Below are 20,155 nucleotides of genomic sequence, written 5' to 3'. Positions count from 1 at the left end.
TAGAAGCATCTGGTAGTAGGAATTTAAGAAAGGCGGACTCAACATGTGAGATGTTTATAAATTATTTCAAATTTGAATACATTTACTCCCTCAGGTCAGAGGGTCATTTGTATTAATAAAGTCCCCCAGGAAACTGGTCTCTGGCACCTGTTTTATTTGACTTCATTTATTACTGAAAATTCAGTAGAATGAGAGCTAGCGTTTGTTGAGCCCTTGAAAATGAGTCAGTCACTATTCTAAGCCCTTCACATGTACTACTTCACATAGCTCTCACTTTACCATCAACTCTGCTTTGCAGACAAAATGGATGAACAGAGAGGTTCAACCACTTGCCCAAATCAGCCAGCTGGTATGTGACACATCTGGGATTCAATCCTAGGCCATCTGGCTTCAGAACCTGTGCTCTTAACTTCCCCAAATTCAGTCTGAATTTATCTTTTGTAAAGACCATAACCAGGAACATTAGCATTCCTTTCAGAAGAAATAACATTTGAAACTCCTTTTACTCAAAATAAACAGAAATGGCAGAAAGCAAAGATGTGATCCTATTCAACTCCTCATTTGCAAGCAAGGCCAATGAGGACCTCCGTGGTGGTGAGTTCTTTACCCATGGTCCCACAGTCCTCAGGGGCAGAGCCAAGGCCAAGGTCTTTTACTCGCTAGTCCAGAGCGCGTCCCTACATCAAGCTTCTTCATCTATCCCAGAAAATTTGAAAGGTTAATCCTATCTTAGAGGAGAAAAAAAGTATAGTTCTACCTTGAGTTTGTTCAAATGAATAAAATTTATTCTGATGGGATTTAAAAAAATCACACCTGAGACTCATAGATAGATTTAGTTAATATAAAAAAGTATTTTGAAAACACCCTAACATAGTTTCTTAGATTGACACATTGTTTGCATGAGTGTGCAACTTTCAGAAGATAAATATATGGCAGCATAAGAATTCCCTGTGGTACATTAATTCAAAGAGTTCAATTTTAAAGAAACACTACTGCAAAGCATATATATATATATTCAGATAAAAAACATATATCAGATAAAAAAATAGTGAAGCGCGTTGGAAGTTTCTGCAGGCATTTTAGTCTCAAGTGTCTCTCATCAGAGCCAAAATAAGATTATGATAATTATCAAAAAACTGATTATTCTAAGTTAAATACATAATCCTGTATTTGGATTACTTTTGGGTCAAATCTGTGGTTCTTGATCATCCTTATATTACCTGCAGGACAATGTGTTTTTTCTCTCTCAACCTGAAAGACCTGGGCTCAGTGATTAACAAGAAACAACCCAACAGAAAAAAGTCACTTGGCTACATGAATCTGTGATGGATGAGAATTGAAACTCCTCAAGTTCAGGGCTCACATAGGCTCTTTGCAGGTCAGTATTAGCTATTTGGGTACCCAGGAAGTGTTTAAACCCATTTTGACTTGTTTAATTTTCTCATCTCCTCATGGAAGCCCCCCTTTCTTTTTCTGGCTAGTTCAAGAAAAGTGTTCAAGAATAAATCAACTGCATGCATTGGGCTGTAATTGCAGATTTTACCAAGGAGATTTATGAGCTCCCAGAACTGATGCATTTCTGGAAGTCCCATTTTCTAACTAAAACTGGTAGCGACAGTGGCTCATTCCCCTGACTGTAGGAGCTGTGAGATGTGTAGAGGCAGGGGAGTGGAGTGGTGAACAGCCTAAGCTTTGGAGCCCCGTAGTCTGGGATTGCCAACGGAATCCAGTGCAAGGGTTGGGAAGGTAACAGAGCTGAGGGATGGAGACGAGTTGTGGGGAACAGACCACTGGGGCAGCTGCTGAGCCTGGGACAGAGACCCAGCTGGGGAACGCGAGGGCGGTCTGCTCACCCCGGCAGGTTCTTCATGTACTTTTGGCTGCAGAGATGGGTTTTGCGCTAGTTGTTTCCAAACACGTGCAGGCCAAACAAAACACACCTGCCAGCCAGCTGTAGCCCTGGACTGGGGTGAGATGCTGAAAAATATGGTGCCCTGTGCAGAAAACTGGGACCTTGTCTGTTTGGGTAAATCTCTCCCTCCCCTTGCAAGTCAGTGAAAACCTGCCAAGCTGGGTTTGCCGTGAAACTCTTTTCTTTCTTTGAAGATTTAAGAAGATTCAACTTTTATTTTGTGATGTATTTGAAGATGGAGGAGGAGGAAAAGGATAAAATAATCTTTTAATTCCGTGTTATATAAACTAAACTAAAAGAAATGAAATATGATCTAAGAATCCTAGGAATGGGAACTAGAAGTACAGTTCTACCTAGAAGAATAGCTGCTGGGATTCTCATATCATGCCAGCTTCATTTTTTTTTTTAACTATAGGATTAGCATTTTGGAAATACTTCTGGGGAAAATATAATGCATCATTTTACCTTGAAAATCTTTTTAACATGGATCAATTTACCATTTGTGATATTTTCAAATCACATCACATGTGTTTTGTTCGTTCAACAGAATGCCGTCTTGTTTTATTTTATCTATTCATAATTAAAATGTATTGCAAGTGGATTGAGAGAAATGAGAATGATACACTTGTTAGAAGCATCTTAAAATGAAGTTTAATTAATTCCTGACCTATGCCACCCTAATTATTACAGCTTCAGATTTTTGTACAATATTTGCATTTAATTAAAACCTTTTCTATTTTAGGGCCCTTTGCCCTTGTTTGGAATCAAGCAGGATTTTTATTTATAAGTATCCCTTTCTCCCACTCAAATCATTAAATGGCAGGCCTCCTCATGAGGTTCTCTGACCTCTCAGCTCATCCTGTTCTCCTCTTTCCCTGAATGATTACTTAAGTCATTACCATTAGGTTTAGTATTAATTCCCCTCTACAGAACATGGCAACCCTAATTACGCTCTCCACTTGCCTTGAGGGGGTCTGTGTAATATTTGTATTTATGTGTGGGTACCCCTGTGTGTGTATCTCAGAAGATTATCATTTTTTACTCGTGTTTCCCAAATTAACTATATAGCAAATCTACGCCATCGTAGGACCATAGTAAACTGAAGAACTCACCAGTAATGGGTTTGGTGCAGGCTGCACACTTTTTAGCGTAAAGATGGTTGTAGCAGTCCAAACAGAATGGATAATCATCTCTGGACATAAACTCTTCTTCACAGAGCTCTTTCCTACAGCCACTGCACAGAAAACACTCTCTATGCCACGGTTGGTCACGAAACGTTATCCCACCTGAAGTTATCACCTGCCAAAGGATCACAAAAAGGCAGTGACCATGGAAGCTAGTACAATTCGGACCTGTCACAATGTTCTTCTGTGTCCACAAGTGGTAGTTTCGGCTACTCTATCACCTTGTGTCAGGATGTCCTTTCCCTGTGATTTTTTTGAATCAATGAGAAGCAAAAGGCTATAGGGATTAAATAGAACTGGCCAGACATACCCTAATTTTTCTCTTACAGTGGAATAGAGAAGAAGCAGGGCCATCATGGACTCAGGAAAATGAAAAAGAATAGATCCTTGATTCCTTTTCTCATCTTTCTCTTTCTTGTTGGGCTTCAAAGATCTGCCATCAGAACTAAGGTATTTTCTACACCAGGTTCTTATTTCCATGTCTAACTTTTAAGGATGCTGAAAAAAGCTACTTTTCCCTGAAAGCCTTATTCCAGCAGTAGCAATGCTGAATGGCATTGTTAAGGACCATCGTCCACTAATCATGACTAATATTTCTGAAGTGAGCTTTCAGTCCTCAGCCCTGTGCTAAGGGATGACCTCTTCTTGGTTGTTCTTAACGTCTGACACAGCCAAGACTATGATCTTTCCCCCTTTAAGAGATGAGAAACTACTGAGTATTAGAGTGGTCAGGTCCCTCGCCAGGTCACACAGAACTAGTATGCAAACCTACACAGTCTGACTCCTGAGCCTGTGTGCTTAGCCAGTAAAACAACACTGAGGCAAGGTTACTTTTCGCTCACGAACAGTTGATAAGTCCTTGTCGAATGAAGGAACAAACACCAAGGGGAAAAACATTTGGACAGCAATTCTCGTATTGTATCTGGCACAAATGGGGTGCTGTGCCAACTGCATGGGTTTTCAGCTTTAGAACTTCTAAGTAATGATGAGCACAGCTTGTATGTTGAACCTTAATGTGTGATGTGCGAGGGTTTTGTCAGAGATGATGATTATTCCTCCATAACATATATTTTTTTTTCTAAACCAGTTTAATCCATGGGTTGTACTTTTTAAAAGGCTGAGACATCTTTATTTAGAATCAGATGGGTAAATATTGGACAACTGTTCTTGGGTAGCAATTTTTAAGTCATAGCGTCTTTCGAACCCATGGCTGTTGAGCTCTTGGAGTAGCTGTGGAATCTGGAATATGTTCATGTGCTCTCTGAGGCGAGTCCTGTAATCTTTGTATTCAAATTAACTGGATATAGAAAATGTAGAGCCTCTTCTAAGCCATCTCATTGATGAAAAATTTAAAAAAATGTTGTCTATGATACATGCTTTTGAAAAGATGATTCTAAAGATATTTTTGAATCTTACAACAAATATCTTAAAAATTAAAGATATTTGATAAAACAGTTATTTTTCCTAAAGGGAAAAATGTATACCAGTCTAAATAAGTAAATGGGAAACATAATGGTGTGTGTGAACTAAAGCAATTTAAAATACTTCCTACTGATTTCAAATGCCTCACCACGGGGACAGCAGAATTCAACATTCCTTTGATTTGTTTGGTCAAATTATTAGCAGGCAATGCTTAAAAGATTCCAAACTTGAAAAATGTATTCACAGCAAAAGAAAACTTGATAAATATTCCCAAGACTGTTTAATTAGGGAGAAGAAACTCTGGAACATTAAAAATAGTTTGCTTATGATTATGTTCCTTTTGAGGAGGCAGGCAGGCTGAGATGAAGCCGAATATCTAGGCGTGGTTTTTGCCATTGATTGATCCCAGGATTTAGAACAAGTTTCTTCTCTGGAAAAGTGGAGGCAGTATTGGTTTTGTGCTTCATAGACCATAGCCGATGAATCAGAGAATACTCTATTTGAACCTCGAGGAGTTTGGATTCAAAGCACTTGGAGTTTAAGGTTCCTTGTTTTTGGTAGAAAATAGGTTTTATTTATTTATTATTTTTATTTTATTTTATTTTATTTTTTTTTAGAGAGAGGGAGGGAGAAAGAGAGTGGGGGCAGTGGGGGAGAGGGAGGAAGAGAGAATCCCAAGCAGGTGCCACGCCCAGCAAGGAGCCCGACGTGGGGCTTGATCCCAGACCCTGAGATCATGACCTGAGCCAAAATCAAGAGCCGGACCCTTAACCAACTGAGCCACCCAGGCATCCCAGAAAATAAGTTTTAGTTTCACAAAATAAAATCTATGAAAAAAGTTCTAAGGGCCTGGTTGTCCAGTATTTTTTGCCCATTTTGTTTGTTTTATTTGGTCTTTGGTTTGAGTTGAAACATTGTTTTTCTTCAGCTTGGATCATCTTGATCAGAAACATTTATATCCAGCTTTCCTTAAATGACTGGTGGTTTTAAAAGTTAAATAGAAAATAATCTGGCATGTTGTGATCTGTCTACTACCCAACATAAATATTTCACAAAGTTTTGGTGACTTCAAATCATGTCCTAAATATAGGACAGGCTCCTATAACTTGGGAAATGCCAGTGCTTTGGCCTCAAATAGTGCGTAGCACGGATATACTAGAGAAATTCCCCCTCTTGAATCTTTATAACATTGAAAGATACGTTATATTATATGCCCAATAAATGATTTTAAGATAATTCCCGCAAGTCTCATTAATATTTTAGCTTAAGTCTTTAAGAAACATAACATGAACATGGCCAACTTAGTTGTCCCATAAAACAGTGAGATAAATCTACCATTTGATTTCCAGCATCTGTTTCTAAAATGCATGTCTTCAGGGCGCCTGGGTGGCTCAGTCGGTTGAGCATCCAACTGTTGATTTCAGCTCAGGTCATGATCTCAGGGTCATGGGATAGAGCCTGCTTAAGATTCTCTCTCTCCCTCTCCCTCTGCCTCTGCCTCTACCTACCCCCCCTTGTGCATGCTCTCTCTCTCTCTCTCTCAAAAAAGAATATAGTAAAATAAAAAAAAATAAAATGCAGGTCATCAATTCTGGTAAATCTTCTGAGCTTCATATATTGCAGGGTCATAGGATCTGAGAGTTGCTTATAAAGTCATTGTCTAAGTCAGTGTTACTACTGGTAGAGTAATGAAAGTCTCTGGGTGTAAGATGGTTTTATATCATGTTACTGTCAATTGTAATTTCAGCCATCATTATAGTGTAATCTAATGATTATGACTTAGGAGTTTATTGTTTCCTCTGCAAATGCAGTCCTCGTATTTTAAATACATGTAGAAAATTACCGTGTTCATGTGCTCCCATAGAAAGTGGTAGTGAGACTTCTAGCTGTCCAGATGCAATTATACAAATGGTCCTGAGATCTGCCAGAGCATCTCATAGATCAAAAATGTTTAGACACCACTGCTTTCCCATCACAATTTATAGTGTTATTTTAAACTTTATGATGCCTCATGGGTCAAGGATTTCTCCAAGTACATCAATATATATTTTATGAAACACAGACAGGTTTTACCAAGGTGATAGAGATGAGTGATCTGTCTACTACCCAACATATATATTTTTCTTTCATATAAAAGCTTATATGAAATTTATTCTTTCATATAAAAGCTTAAAGGCTAAAAAAGAGATGGACAAAGTTTACTTGAAGGCAGGACTTTGTTCTTATTGGAAGATATGTTTTGAAGGGGTATCCAAGTCAGAAGGCCTTATATGATGCTCTGGAACTGGAAGCGAACCACATGCTGCCCTTTGCCCTCTCTCTGTCTTTCTGTCTAGTGAATTTCCCCAGTGATCTTGTCACTCTCTTGAGTCTACTTACCTACTCTTTAGAAATATTAAAGCTTTAAGCCAAGAAGACATTTGTGTTGCTGGGAAGTTAAACATCCTGTTTAAATTGTGAGAAGTTAAACATCCTGTTTAAATTGGTTCTGTCAGCGACTCTGTGAGAAAAATCGTATTTCTCTGAAACGAAATGGATCCCAAACTATTTTCTGGGAAATATCTTGTATTCCACAAACGATGTGTGCCCTCTGCCAGAACACAGGAACTCCTGTGTGGTAGCAATGAATGGAACTGGACTATCTTGAGCTTTTGGAATCTTACATTCATGTCCTGGGTGGAAATTTATGACAGTAAAAATAGGTGGCCATCTTCATTGTGACCGGTAGTGTGCTTCTGGACATGCCGGAATTCAAAACTAACATGCACATGCAAAGACAGACAGAACGTGATAGGATCAGTGCATTCCAAATATCTAGGAATGTTAAAAAGCAGTTGTCTGGAAGGTTCCACAAGCTTCATCCTCTTCAGATAATTACCTTCTTACAAAAGCTGCAGTAGTGAGCAAACTCCTTCTCAAAACATGGCACACAGTAATTGCCACTCTCTTTGGAAATCAAAGGCTTAGTTCCTATTGGCTGTCGGCAATGCTCACACACAAAACAGGTTTCATGCCAGTAGTTTCCCTTAAATTCCATTTTGCGGGAACCTGTCCCCCCCACCCCAAATAAGAACCTGTTAGTACAAATGAAACATCATTTTATTTATTTTAAGTAAAGATATGTCAAATTACTCAAAATATATATATTTTAACATTAAGATGATAAACTTAACTGTCCTTATAGAAAAAGTGTTTTGTTGCCTTCTAAAACATTTATCTGAAAAAAAAGAAGGTAGAGTTCAGCCATGATGAAGGTGAGTTGCTCTTTTACTGAAAACTCTTGTGCTGTGTAAGCTACAATTTTGAGATTTGAAAGTACAACTAGTGGAGACTCTGAAGGGCTGCATGTGGTTTAGATAGATTGGGCCATAATTATCAGTACTGGGATATTAGGAATGCCTGAGGCACAAACTCTTGAGATTGATGTTGTGCAGTTATGGTCTCCTAGAAACTCTTTGAATTCATAATAAGGAAATGAGAGAGAATTGTGTTTTATGCTGCTGTCCATAGGGATTTAGAAGAGAATCAAAACAGAGAAAGTGCTTGCCTGAAAGTATAATGATGTACATGAATCCTTGACTTGGCCTAAAAGGAACAAAGATGAGGGACCCTCAAACCATTTTTTGTCCTGCTACAAAATGATGGTTGGCCCCATTCTCCTATGATGGATTATGCTTCCCGATGCCATTATTATGCCTAGGACAGCGTGTTTAATGCAGCGTTAGTGTTATTGGTTTAGATTTTATCTTTAGTCTTTGGCTCAGATTGTGGTTGAAAATGTCTCTATGAATTAACTTCATGAAAATAGATTGAACACTGTAATTTACCCATACAGAATAATTACCCAGAAAGAATAATCCTTTTATTTCTAAAAAGACACAAAATGAAATCAAGAGGTAGCAAGGTAGATGTTTTTCTCCAGAGGAGGGCTTTCTTAGCTACTATACTCTTCCTATGCTTGGGTGTAATTCAGAGTGTTGCAGCTTCAGTGAGAGACTGGAGCTCCCTTGGGGTCTTACCAGGCATGATGGTCTTCTTGCAGTGGAAGCACTTGGAGGAGCACTCGTTAGAATAGCACTCCGAGCACAGCAGACGTTCATCCTTGGCAGCAAAAGGCTTTTCCACCAGAGAGTGATTGCATTTGGCGCAATTGAAGCATGCTTCATGCCAGTTTCGGCCTTTGTAACAAAGATCCTTCGAGACAGTAAATATGAGTTAATTAAATGTGCTAGTGACTAAACAGGTCATTTGATAAGACAAAACTGAACACTCTTGGGACTCTGGTGTCAGTAGTTTGTGCTGGTAGCTTGAGTTCCAAAAGTTGTCATTGATACTATTACCCATGGAGGGAGCCTCTCTGGGGCAATTAAGAGCTAGAGCCTGGGGCTTTCTTAGTTGGTCACTAAAGACAGATGGAAAATAAACTCTTTCCTATTTCTTCAGATTTCCTCTTCCTTTTATCAACTATAAGAGGGGTTTTTCATGGAATGATTTTTATTTTTAGGTTGTAATATCCTATTATTGTTTGAGATTAAACAAAATCTCAACACCACAAAACAAAGACAAAAAAGAAAAAGAAAAAAACAATAATGTGCATTGTGGGAGGAATGGGCTGTATGAGGGCCCAGTGGACTTAGGGGGGGATGAGCCTGATTTGAAGTCAGAAAATACAGATTTTTGAAATCTCTACACTTCCGATGATTTATGTATTTATTCATTTATACTCTTGTCATTCCAGAAATAAACCAGCATTTTAGTTGTGTAACTCCCGGCAAATAACGTAACCTCTTTAATCTTTAGCATCTTAAACTATCTGCTAAGATCATTGTGAGGATTAAAGTATATATGTTATATTTCATAGTGCTAAGCACAGTACCTGGTCACTGATGGTAACTTTGAAGATGCTTATATCCAGGAATAGAGCCATACAGTATTAGCGGTCAATACCGAAGGAAATGAGGCATTCCAAAGCATTTCTCTGCTTGTTTGCATGCAATTATTCTATGAATTGAAAACCTACCTTAGAATCTGATTTGATTGGTTCTTTGCACTCTTTACAATAGTTAGAAAAGATACGATCGTAACATGAGACACAATATGGATTGTCATTCTTTAGTACATACTTCTTCCCAAGAAGTGATGCTGTGCAGTATTGACAATCAAATTGAGCAGTTGTCATTTTGGTTCAGTCCTATGAATAAGAAAATGATTCATGTACATGAAAGCAAATTTTTTATAAGATAAATTATAAAGCCTTAATAGGAGCCAAACACTTGAATGAATTTATATCTTAAGCAAAAAAAACCAAAACAGCAATTTAGGAAAATATGCTGTAGTCATGGTGACATTTGGAGTGATTTAGGAAAGGCTACTCTCCCATTTTGGCAGTTCCTGTGTGTTTTGCTAACAAAATGCAGTAAGCCCACAGCCAGATTGTGAAAAACATCTTGTATTCATCGTTCACTAATGTGAACTTCAATGAAAACGTGAGATGTGTTGAAAGAGGACAGTTTCACCTCAAGGATATAAATATGAACTGTTGATAGGTCTTTCACTAACTGTCATCACTTCCTAACTTGCTGGAGAGTTCTGGAGACAGAGTTCCTTGGAAATCACAACAGTCTGACATGGAAGTTAATAATCAAGTACACTGTCATTTTCTAGGCCATTCTTTTATTTCTCAAATCTTTATTGGGCACCTCAGGAGGGTTCTGCACATTAGTCCTCACATCTTCCTGTACTACATACTCTCCGTTGGGACATCCTCCTTCCTTGGGGCTTGAACCTCCCCAAATATGCTGTTGACTCCCAAATCTGTAGCTAAAGCTACACTTGCCTCCTGGGCATCTCCTTTTGGATGGCCCACACTAACCTGGCCAAATACAACTCCTTAGCAGGTAGGACTTAGTCCAAGTGCTAGGTCTTTCTGGCTGCTGTTGAACAGTTGCCCAGATGTAGAATGCAGGGGAAACCATCAGTGGTAGAAAAGAGCTCTAGGCTTCTTCAGGTTTTAGGACTAAACTAAGATGTATATAGAATGGTGACTAGCAGCACTTGCTGAATAAAAAACTGATACGAAACATAGAGCCAAGGCAAGAATAAGGAAACCAGTAAAGAACAGAACATACGGATTTCAAAAGGTCTAATTAGGCATTGAACATGAGTTTTTCATTGTCACCAAAAGCACTATCACTGCTTTTCTTGGAAAATGAGATTTGTTATCTTTGGATTTACTTTGAATATATTAGGAGCTATGAATATTTTCTAATTCTCCACCTTGGAAATTTGTTTTTTTTTTTAATTGTAGCAAAATCAGAAAATCAGTTATTGTGATGCTTTTCACAGCATTTTTAATGCTAGTTTTTATTTAGTACATTCAAATTGTATTCTCATACATTTTTGCCTTCTTTTATTTTAATGATGAGGTGTCCAGCAGACTGTCTTGCTGAATATATATTGTCATTAATTCTGTACATAACAGCTTCGCTATATTGTTCTTCACTAACAGAGAAAAGACTGAGGATTTAGAACATGTGGGTTTTTTTCCCAGGAAAGATGAAAATTCATACTAGAAAGTTCCCAATGGAACATGCCAAAATTTTCTGCAAAGAACATTGAATTCCCTATTTGATTGATTCCACAGAAATGTCCCTTCCAAGTGAATACAAACACACTCAAAGAGTTCCCGAGGGCTTAGAAACAGGAGGAAAATAGATCTGATTCCCTTGAAAGATTTTAAAATGTGAGTTTTATTCACATTTACAGTGATCATGTGTTTATCTCTTAATAGTGAAATAAGGTTTATATACCTTTAACTTTCATCACTTAGTATGGAAAATGCCATCTTCATTATTAGTACTGACTTGGCGTTAGATGTACATAATAGCATCATGGAGCAAGGGAACTCCCAGTCTACTTCCATTTGGTGAGGCTTTTAGTATCTTATAAAATGAAGAAGCAACTGAGGGGATTACAAAACTGGTAGTGTTTCAGCACTTTAAACACAACATTGCAATACCTATATCTTATTTATTTTATAAATATATACATATTGATATCAAAATATATAATCAATAAATATAAATACTTGTCAAATAAGTATCCCCATCCTAGCCACATAATAGGCCTTGCTCCATAGAAAATTCTTAACAAAATGGACCATATTTTATTTTTTTTTGAAGAAAGTTACTTATTTTGTTTTTCTTTTTTTTTTTTTCTTAAAGCAGCGTCGGACAGTTGGGTCGGGTGGGAACAGTCATTTCAACATCTCAAAACCTTGTGATTTTGCATTTTATAGAACTATACAGTGAGACAAGGCCTTTAGTCTAGGTCAATGTGTATTGAATATCTACTCTAATATTTGAACTCCCTGCCCTCCAGAAGTCTGGATTCTCTTAGTTTAACTCTTACCTTGGTAATGGTGAACATAATTTGAGCTAAGAGAACAAACTAAATGTTCACCTTCTTATTCTTGGTTGGGGAAAATACACTGAGAAATTCAGCCCTCATTTACATGAAGTCTCTCATTTACCTGTGGATATGTGAACCCATCCAAATAGAGGAGTGTATAACCACAAACGTGATACATATTCTACTGGAACCATGGAGTTCTTAAGGGAACTAATAGAAAAGAGGGTGAGGAGCTACAGTATCAGGAGACCTTCCTGGGAAGACTTTAAGGAAGTTAAGTTGTGGGAACTCAGGAAGGAAGGAAGGAAGGAAGTGAGGGAGGGAGGATCGATCCTGATTTGGCAGGAAAGGAAGGGGAAAAGACAAATGGGAGAATGGCGCGAGATCCCTTCTGAAGTTGGGAAATGGTGAGTCTTGGGAAACAAATTTTCACCTGGGTACATTCAGGATTAAAGAAGACCTTGAAACTAAAGCTTCTTAAAGCTATTTGAACTCTTAACACAAGCAGTTCTAAATGCGGTGGGGGCAGGCAAGAGAAGCGAAAGAATTTCTCTAATCAAATCACTTTTTACCTAACCTTATTCTTTTCTAAACATCATTGTGTCCTTTTTCCTCTTCTTTATCCCTAATGTTAATATTTTTAAATACTCAGGGAATAACTCTGTGTTCAGGAGAGCAGATCCAATGGCTTGCTCTTAATCATTTCCTAACAGGCAAAGCTGTAAAAAAAGAGATGAGGACCCTGTGATTCTTATCTCAGGAACCCCCATCTGAGGGCTAATTTGGCAAAGGTACTGGGAAAAATTTCTCTTTCAAAGATTTTAAATCCTTTTCTTTCAAAGATCTAAAAAGCAGATCTATAATTATGAACCGTAAGAAATCTTAATATTAACAATGCAACCCAATTGGATAGCATTTAATTTTTTTAGGTATGAACTCAGAAATGCTAGTATCAATATCAAGTTCTTGGCAAACTTCTTTCAAAGGGATTATATGTATCAATTAGATATATTCTAGTCAAACTTCTTTCGAAGTCATTCTGCAATTATACAATAGTTTGAGTACAGAATTTTTATCATTGCCTACTGGGGTTTTAGAAGATTGATTTAGAGATACACTGATATATCAAAGAACTGACGTATCTAAAAATAAAAAAAAATCTCAGAAATCCAGTGTCATGACCGCACTTGACTTTTATTGTCCAGTTCCTCCTTTATTTTAGGTTTCTACTTAGAAAGGGTGAGTTCATTTGCAATAGTGTCTATAGCTGAGAATGCCGTTTCTTAGATGTTATTTTTTAAACTAGGAATAATTTTGTGTCAAGTTATATTTTATGGTGAATTATTGATTAGAAGGCTAATGCTGTGAGCAATATATCCACTTATATTTTTACTCTGCTGAGCAGAATCAATAGATTCACAAGAAATGTACTTGAGACTACGTCAAGCAAGAGAGAGACAGGGATTTGATGCCTGGTATCTTTAATATGCTTTTGTTTGCAAGGCATCATCCATCATTCATTTATTCATGCAGTCAATCAACATTTAAGGTTTTTTTTTTTTCTTTTTTGCAAAGTAATCTGCCAGAAGTTGTGAAGGACATAAAAGAGAGTAGATTCCAATCCTAGCCTCAGAGAACTTATAATTGAGTAGGAAGAGTAAGGACATTTTATAAATAACTAAACAAAAGTTAGGAAGTGATGAGGAGAAATGAAAGATTGTAAGAATTTAGAGCAGCAGTTCTAAACACAGAGGGTACATTAGGGTTTTAAAAAATTTCCAAAGTGCACCCCTACCCCAAATCAATTAAATCAGAATTTCTGGAGGCAAAGAACGAGAATAAGTATTTTTCAGGTCCGAGGTGGCTCTAATGTCCAATGACGTTTGTCCAATGGTGGTGAAAACCACCAATGTAGAGAAGGCAGAAGAATGATGACTTTTAGTTAGGAAAAATCCAGGAACAAGCTGGAGAAGGTGGAGTTGGAATGAATCATGCAGTAGATATTATAGGTTGGCTCTCCCAACCTTGGCTTTACCCTCCTCGCTGGAGAGGTCAGGAAGCTAAAAATATTTCCTGGCCCCTCTTCAGCTGGTGTTTGGGAGGCAAATTTGGCTCTGCTAACTCAAACCATGTGTGTAAACTGGAAAATGGGAGGGATATAGAGGTTATGTTCCTGCTGCTGTTGATGCTGGCAGACTGTGTCTGAGATACGTGAGTGGTTTCTACTATTTTGAAATGCCCGGACTCAGGTTGTCCAGGGTTCAGTGACTAGATTTTTGGCTGTGAGAAACAGTTGTAATGGTATCGGTGGCAGCAGCAGCAGGTCTCTGACCTCTAGATTACAGAGCAGAATGGATGTAGAGGTGGGCAAAGAGCAGTCGCTCCTACCATTGGTATTTTATAGTAAAAATACTACCAATGATATCGAATACTCCTGTTCCTTGTATTAACCACTTGGTGTAGATTATCTCCTTTAGTCATCACTTGACCCTCTAGGAGGGGTCTATTATTATTATCCCCATGAATAACATTATCCCATTAATGAAGAAACCAAAGCTTAGTGAGGTCAAGAGCACCTGGCTGGTAAAAATGCTGGATCTAGAATACAAATCTACGCTTGTCAGAAACTGAAGCCTAGGATCTTAGCCTGTGCACACCTCTCTTCCCTGGAGATGTGGGGAAGGGCATTTAAGATAGGACAACAGAATTAGGGTAGACATTCATACTCGGATATGTGAGGCGGGCATGGGAAGAGGCAAGGAGTTTATTCAAAGTGGCTTGTAGGGCACAAGAAGGCAAATATTGGAGGAGAAATTGGAAACATAGATTGGGCAAGATCATCAGTGGGTTAAGTTTCAAGCTAGAGTTGAACATATTTTCTTTCTATAGAAAAGAAAATAACCACTGATGACTGAAAATGGATGAATGAAATGTTTTGAGCTGAGACTTACGAAAATTAATTTAAAAATAGTGATAGAAGGGGTTGGAAGATGGACATACCACAAACAGGCAAATCAATTGGGATTCCATTTGATCAACAAATGTTATTGTTCTTCCTATGTAAAAAAGTGTGTTTTACATGTTTCATGGGGAATATGAAGGAGAATTTTTTTTTGAGAGAGACAGAGAGAGAGACAGAGAGAGAGAGAGAGAGAGAGAGAGAGGGGTGGGGGGAGGGGCAGAGGGAGAGAGAGAATCCCAAGCAGGCTCCATGCCCAGGGTGACCTGAGTTAAAATCAAGAGTTGAACACTTAACCGACTGAGCCACCCAGGCACCCCAGAAGAATTCTTATTGAAGAAATGATGGCCAGTCTTCCAAAACTGACAGATTACATCATGCTACAAATTTATAAAACAAAATAAAGCAAAAACTATGAAACTTGACCAGGCTAAAAACACACACACTGAGGCATCTCAGGGTAAAACCTCTAAAAACTAAAGGCAAATAACATCTAAAATATAGGGTAAAAATATTACTTTCATTGTAACAACAAATTAAGAAGTTACTACTTCTCAATAGAAAAACATGGAAACTAGACAATGGGAAGATAAGGTAAAAATTCTGAAAGAAATTAGGAGCCAACCTAGAAGTCTATACTCAGATAAAACAGCTTTTGATAATGAAGATGAAAAAAAGACATTTTTCAGACAATCAGAAACTGAATACATCCAGAGCACACCCATATTAAAATAAATGCCAAAGACCGTTTTTCAGGCAAAAATGATCTCAGATTGAAGCTCAGAGATGAAGAAAGCAGTTAAAAAACAACAAAAATTGTAAATATGGAGGTATATCTAAATAAATATTGGCCTTGTGGAAGAACTTTAGCTAAAGAATTAGAAAATTTTGATAAAATGGGAAACTTCTAAGATAAATAAAACATTACAACTGATACAAGAATATAAAATTTCAAACATTAAAACTGATACAAGAATATAAAATTTCTCTGATAGTTTGGTAACTATCAGAGAAACTGAATTTGTTATTAAAAACCTAGGTACACGGTAAAATGCAAGCCTAAATGGCTTCACCAGTGAATTTTACCAAGCCTTAAGAAATAGCACCACGCCTAATAAACTATGCCAAATATTATAAACAGGAAACATGTTAATTTTGAACCCATTAAAACTCTGATACCAAAACTGAAAACATTAGTGAAAAAAATTTATAGGCCAATTATGCTTATAATAAATAATAAATTTTGCAGTACACACAACTTTCCTCAAATAATAACTAACTGATCCTAGTGATATGTGAAAATGTTAACCATATCATGATAGATTGCATTTATCCCAGGAATGCAATTTTGGTTTAAAATTAAAAAGAGAATCACTGTATTTCACCGGATTTATCAAATAAAAGATAAAGTCATATAATTACCTTAGCAGATGCAGAAAAGGCCTTTGATGAAATTTGACTTCAATTCATAATCAAAAACTTAGTAAACTAAGAATAAAAGGAATTTCCTCAATGTAATTAAAAAAAAAACTAGCAAACATATTTAATGGTGAATGCTGATAGCTTTTACTCTAGGATCAGAAAGAGAAAAAGAATGCCAACGATCACCACTTCTATTCAGTTTTATGTGAGAAGTCCTGGCCGGTACACTAAGATGAGAAAAAGGAAAATATCAGAATTGAAAGGGAACAAATAAAGTGTCATTATTTGCTGCTGACTGATTTTTGTGTGAAGAGAATCCAAATGATTCTATAATAAACAATTAGAATTTGTAAGTGGGTTAATAGAGTTGCTGGATAAAACGTCTATATACAAAAATCTAATTCTTATAACAACAAACAGAAAATGAAGTTTAAAACATATATCATTTTTGGTACCATTAAAAAACCCTCAAATACCTTGTAATAAATCTAATAAGCATGAGTGAGAACCCTACACTGAACACTTTGAAGGAATATAAAGAAAACCTGAGTAAGTGAGTGGAAAGATAAGCTATGTTCATAGACTTGGAAACTCAGTATTGTGAAGGTGCTATTTCTTTTCTAACCCTTTTAGAACATAAGAAGATTTCTTTATTAACTTGTAATAGGGAAAAATTTCTTAAGGCAGTCACATAGGAAAAATTTAATAAACTGGACTGCATTAAAATTAAGACCACTATTTTAAAAAGATTCAAGATAAGAGTGAAAATAAGAACCACAGAATCAGAGAAGGTATTGTAACTCATGAACCAACAAAGGAGTCATATCCAGAACATAAAGAAATTCTACAAATCAATAAGGAAAACATAGATAATCCAATAAAGGCGCAAAAGACTTGACTAGATACTACACAAAAGAGGATATCTAAATACTAAGAAACATGAGACTGTGTTCAATCTCATTATCATTGAAAGCAAGCAAGTTCCTTGATACAAAATCAATACACAAAAATCAACAGAATCCCTATACACCAGAAATACAATGTTAAAAAATACCATGTTTGAAAACAATAAAAATAATACTGGTATTAAATATAGCACCATATATCTACACTTTATGATAGTGGGAACACTTATCATATGAAATCTCAAAACTTAAAGTCATTAAGGAAATGTAGTTTAGAACTGGATAAACCTGATATGAGGAATTCTTCTTCTTTTTAATTTTTTATTGTTATGTTAATCACCATACATTACATCATTAGTTCTTGATGTAGTGTTCCATGATTCATTGTTTGTTCATAACACCCAGTGCTCCACGCAGAACGTGCCCTCCTTAATACCCATCACCAGGCTAACCCATGCCCCCACCCCCTCCCCTCTAGAACCCTCAGTTTGTTTTTCAGAGTCCATCGTCTCTCATGGTTCATCTCCCCCTCCGACTTACTCCCCTTCATTCTTCCCCTCCTGCTATCTTCTTCTTTTTCTTTTTTCTTAACATATGTTGCATTATTTGTTTCAGAAGTACAGATCTGTGATTCAACAGTCTTGCACAATTCACAGTGCTCACCATAGCACATACCCTCCCCAATGTCTATCACCCAGCCACCCCATCCCTCCCACCCCCCACCACTCCAGCAACACTCAGTTTGTTTCCTGAGATTAAGAGTATAGTATAAGGTAAGGCTCCAACCTAATTTTTTTAGTTTGTTTTTTTAAGAATTAGGTTTAATTTTTAAGAATTCCTCATAGAATTCTTAATCTCAGGAAACAGACTGAGGGTTGCTGGAGTGGTGGGGGTGGGAGGGATGGGTTGGCTGGGTGATAGACATTGGGGAGGGTATGTGCTATGGTGAGCACTGTGAATTGCGTAAGACTGTTGAATCACAGACCTATACCTCTGAAACAAATAATACATTATATGTTTAAAAGAAGAAGAAGAAGAAGAAGAAGATAGCAGGAAGGGAAAAATGGAGCGGGAGAATTGGGAGGGGGAGACGAACCATGAGAGACTATGGACTCAGAAACAAACTGAGGGTTCTAGAGGGGAGGGCATTGGGGGGATGGGTGAGCCTGGTGATGGGTATTAAAGAGGGCACGTTCTGCATGGAGCACTGGGTGTTAAACACAAACAATGAATCATGGAACACTACATCAAGAACTAATGATGTATGGTGATTAACATAACATAAAAAAAAAAGAACTGGATAAACCAAGAGACCAGAGGAATAGAATGGAGAACCAAATCAGATATGAAACAAATCATAACCAAATCATATCAGATAAATATGATGTATTTATTTTTGATATATTTATATTTATAAATATTGATATATTTGACATATAGAGAATGATATTTCAGTTTAATGGGAGTAAAAAAATTATTCAACAAATGGTCCTGGAATAATTGGTTACTTACATGGCAAAAAATTAGGTCGGAGCCCTACCTTATACTATACTCAAACAATTCCATCATCAATATGAAAAGCAAAACTTTAAAATATAGGAGTAAATTTCTATGACCTCAAGCTAGTGCAAGTTTTTGAAAAGATGCAAACACACAAACCATGAATGAGCAGATTGACATTTGGAAAAAGTAATTGGTCATTGAAAGACACTATTAAAAGAAAAGAGAACCACAAAATGACAGGTTAAGAGATATTTGCTACACATATAACTGACAAAGGATTAGAATACAGAATATATAAAACACTCCATGAATCAATAAGAATTAAAAATAAGCTAATGGAAAAATGGGCAAAAGATATACGCAAATATTTTTCTTCTTTAAATGACAGATATTTTAAAGAAGGCTCAATCTATTCCATGGAATTGGATTTGATCTGTTTAGCAAACCATAATGAAATACATTTACACTCATAAGGTCAGAAAAAATGAACAAGTCTGACAATATGAAATACTGGTGAGGATAAGGAGCAACAGAAGCAGACACTGAAAATAAAAGTGAAAGATGGACAGATAAAATCACTCTGAAAAACAGTATTTCATAATATCGTAAAGTTGAACATGTACCTTTTGTATGACTCAGCAGTTTCACCCATTAAGTGTGTAAATCATAAAATCTTGCAGAGATCATGTGCAAGAATGCTCATAGCAGCATAGTTTATAGTAGCCATGACAGGAAACTCTGAATAGCTATCAAAGGGGAAATAGATACAGAGGTAGATATATGCTCATACAGATGAATTGCAGGTAATTCATCCTCAATGAATTTACTTTACCTCAACTTTACAATATTGAGTGAAGCAAGTAGTTCGCAAAAAAGTAAATACACTTTTATAAAGTTCAAGAACAGCTCAAACTGATTATTAGAAATTATAATAAATAGGTTAATATATTAAAAATACATGTTAGTATGTTAGTTAACATGTTATTAAACATAATAAATATATATTATTCAAGCTATTTTAAAAAGCATGATGATGGTAAACACAAAAATCAGGGTGCAATTTAAGATTATCTAACTTCTGGAATTAGATGGGTATTGAGAAGTTGCAAAGAGGTTTTCAAAGATGAAGGATCTAGGTATTTACCCAAAAGATAAAAAAAAAACTGATTCAAAGGGATACGTGCACATATAGCAAAATTATCAACAATAGCCAAAATATGGAAAGAGCCCAAATGTCCATTGACTGATGAATGGATAAAGAGGTTATTGTATATATAAACAATAGAATATTACTCAGCCATCAGAAAGAATGAAATCATGCCTTTTGAATGACATGGATGGAGTTAGAGTGTATGATGCTAAGCAAAATAAATCATTCGGAGAAAGACAAACACCATATGATTTCACTCACATGTGGAATTTAAGAAATGAAACAGAT

The 20,155-nt window shown here is 36.7% G+C and overlaps 2 protein-coding genes across 7 annotated transcripts in view; one reads left to right on the top strand and one right to left on the bottom strand.

Annotated features, from left to right (window-relative positions):
* FHL5 (four and a half LIM domains 5) overlaps positions 1-20,155 on the bottom strand; it is a 41,849-nt gene that overhangs the window by 1,701 nt on the left and 19,993 nt on the right. For 2 of the 6 annotated variants that reach the window (XM_073893666.1, XM_073893663.1), the window contains exons 2-6: positions 16,310-16,536; positions 9,539-9,709; positions 8,538-8,712; positions 7,397-7,566; positions 3,025-3,211 (exon numbers count right to left, since the gene is read on the bottom strand). In XM_073893666.1, the coding sequence (XP_073749767.1) occupies positions 3,025-3,211; positions 7,397-7,566; positions 8,538-8,712; positions 9,539-9,697 (691 nt within the window). In that variant the 5' untranslated portion in view covers positions 9,698-9,709; positions 16,310-16,536. Of the gene's footprint in view, positions 1-3,024; positions 3,212-7,396; positions 7,567-8,537; positions 8,713-9,538; positions 9,710-11,327; positions 11,460-16,309; positions 16,537-20,155 lie in introns of all 6 variants that reach the window. The other 4 variants (XM_025860291.2, XM_073893662.1, XM_073893664.1 and 1 more) reach the window with 3 other exon arrangements.
* The window catches only part of GPR63 (G protein-coupled receptor 63), a 244,894-nt gene that overhangs the window by 221,944 nt on the left and 2,795 nt on the right, over positions 1-20,155 (top strand). The gene's annotated exons all lie outside the window — the stretch shown is intronic.

The sequence above is a fragment of the Callorhinus ursinus genome, unplaced genomic scaffold (assembly GCF_003265705.2).
Source record: "Callorhinus ursinus isolate GAN/ISIS: 27379988/994484 unplaced genomic scaffold, GSC_fseal_2.0 scaffold6, whole genome shotgun sequence".
Taxonomy (NCBI): Eukaryota; Metazoa; Chordata; class Mammalia; order Carnivora; family Otariidae; genus Callorhinus; species Callorhinus ursinus.
This window is presented reverse-complemented; position numbering and strand designations above follow the sequence as displayed.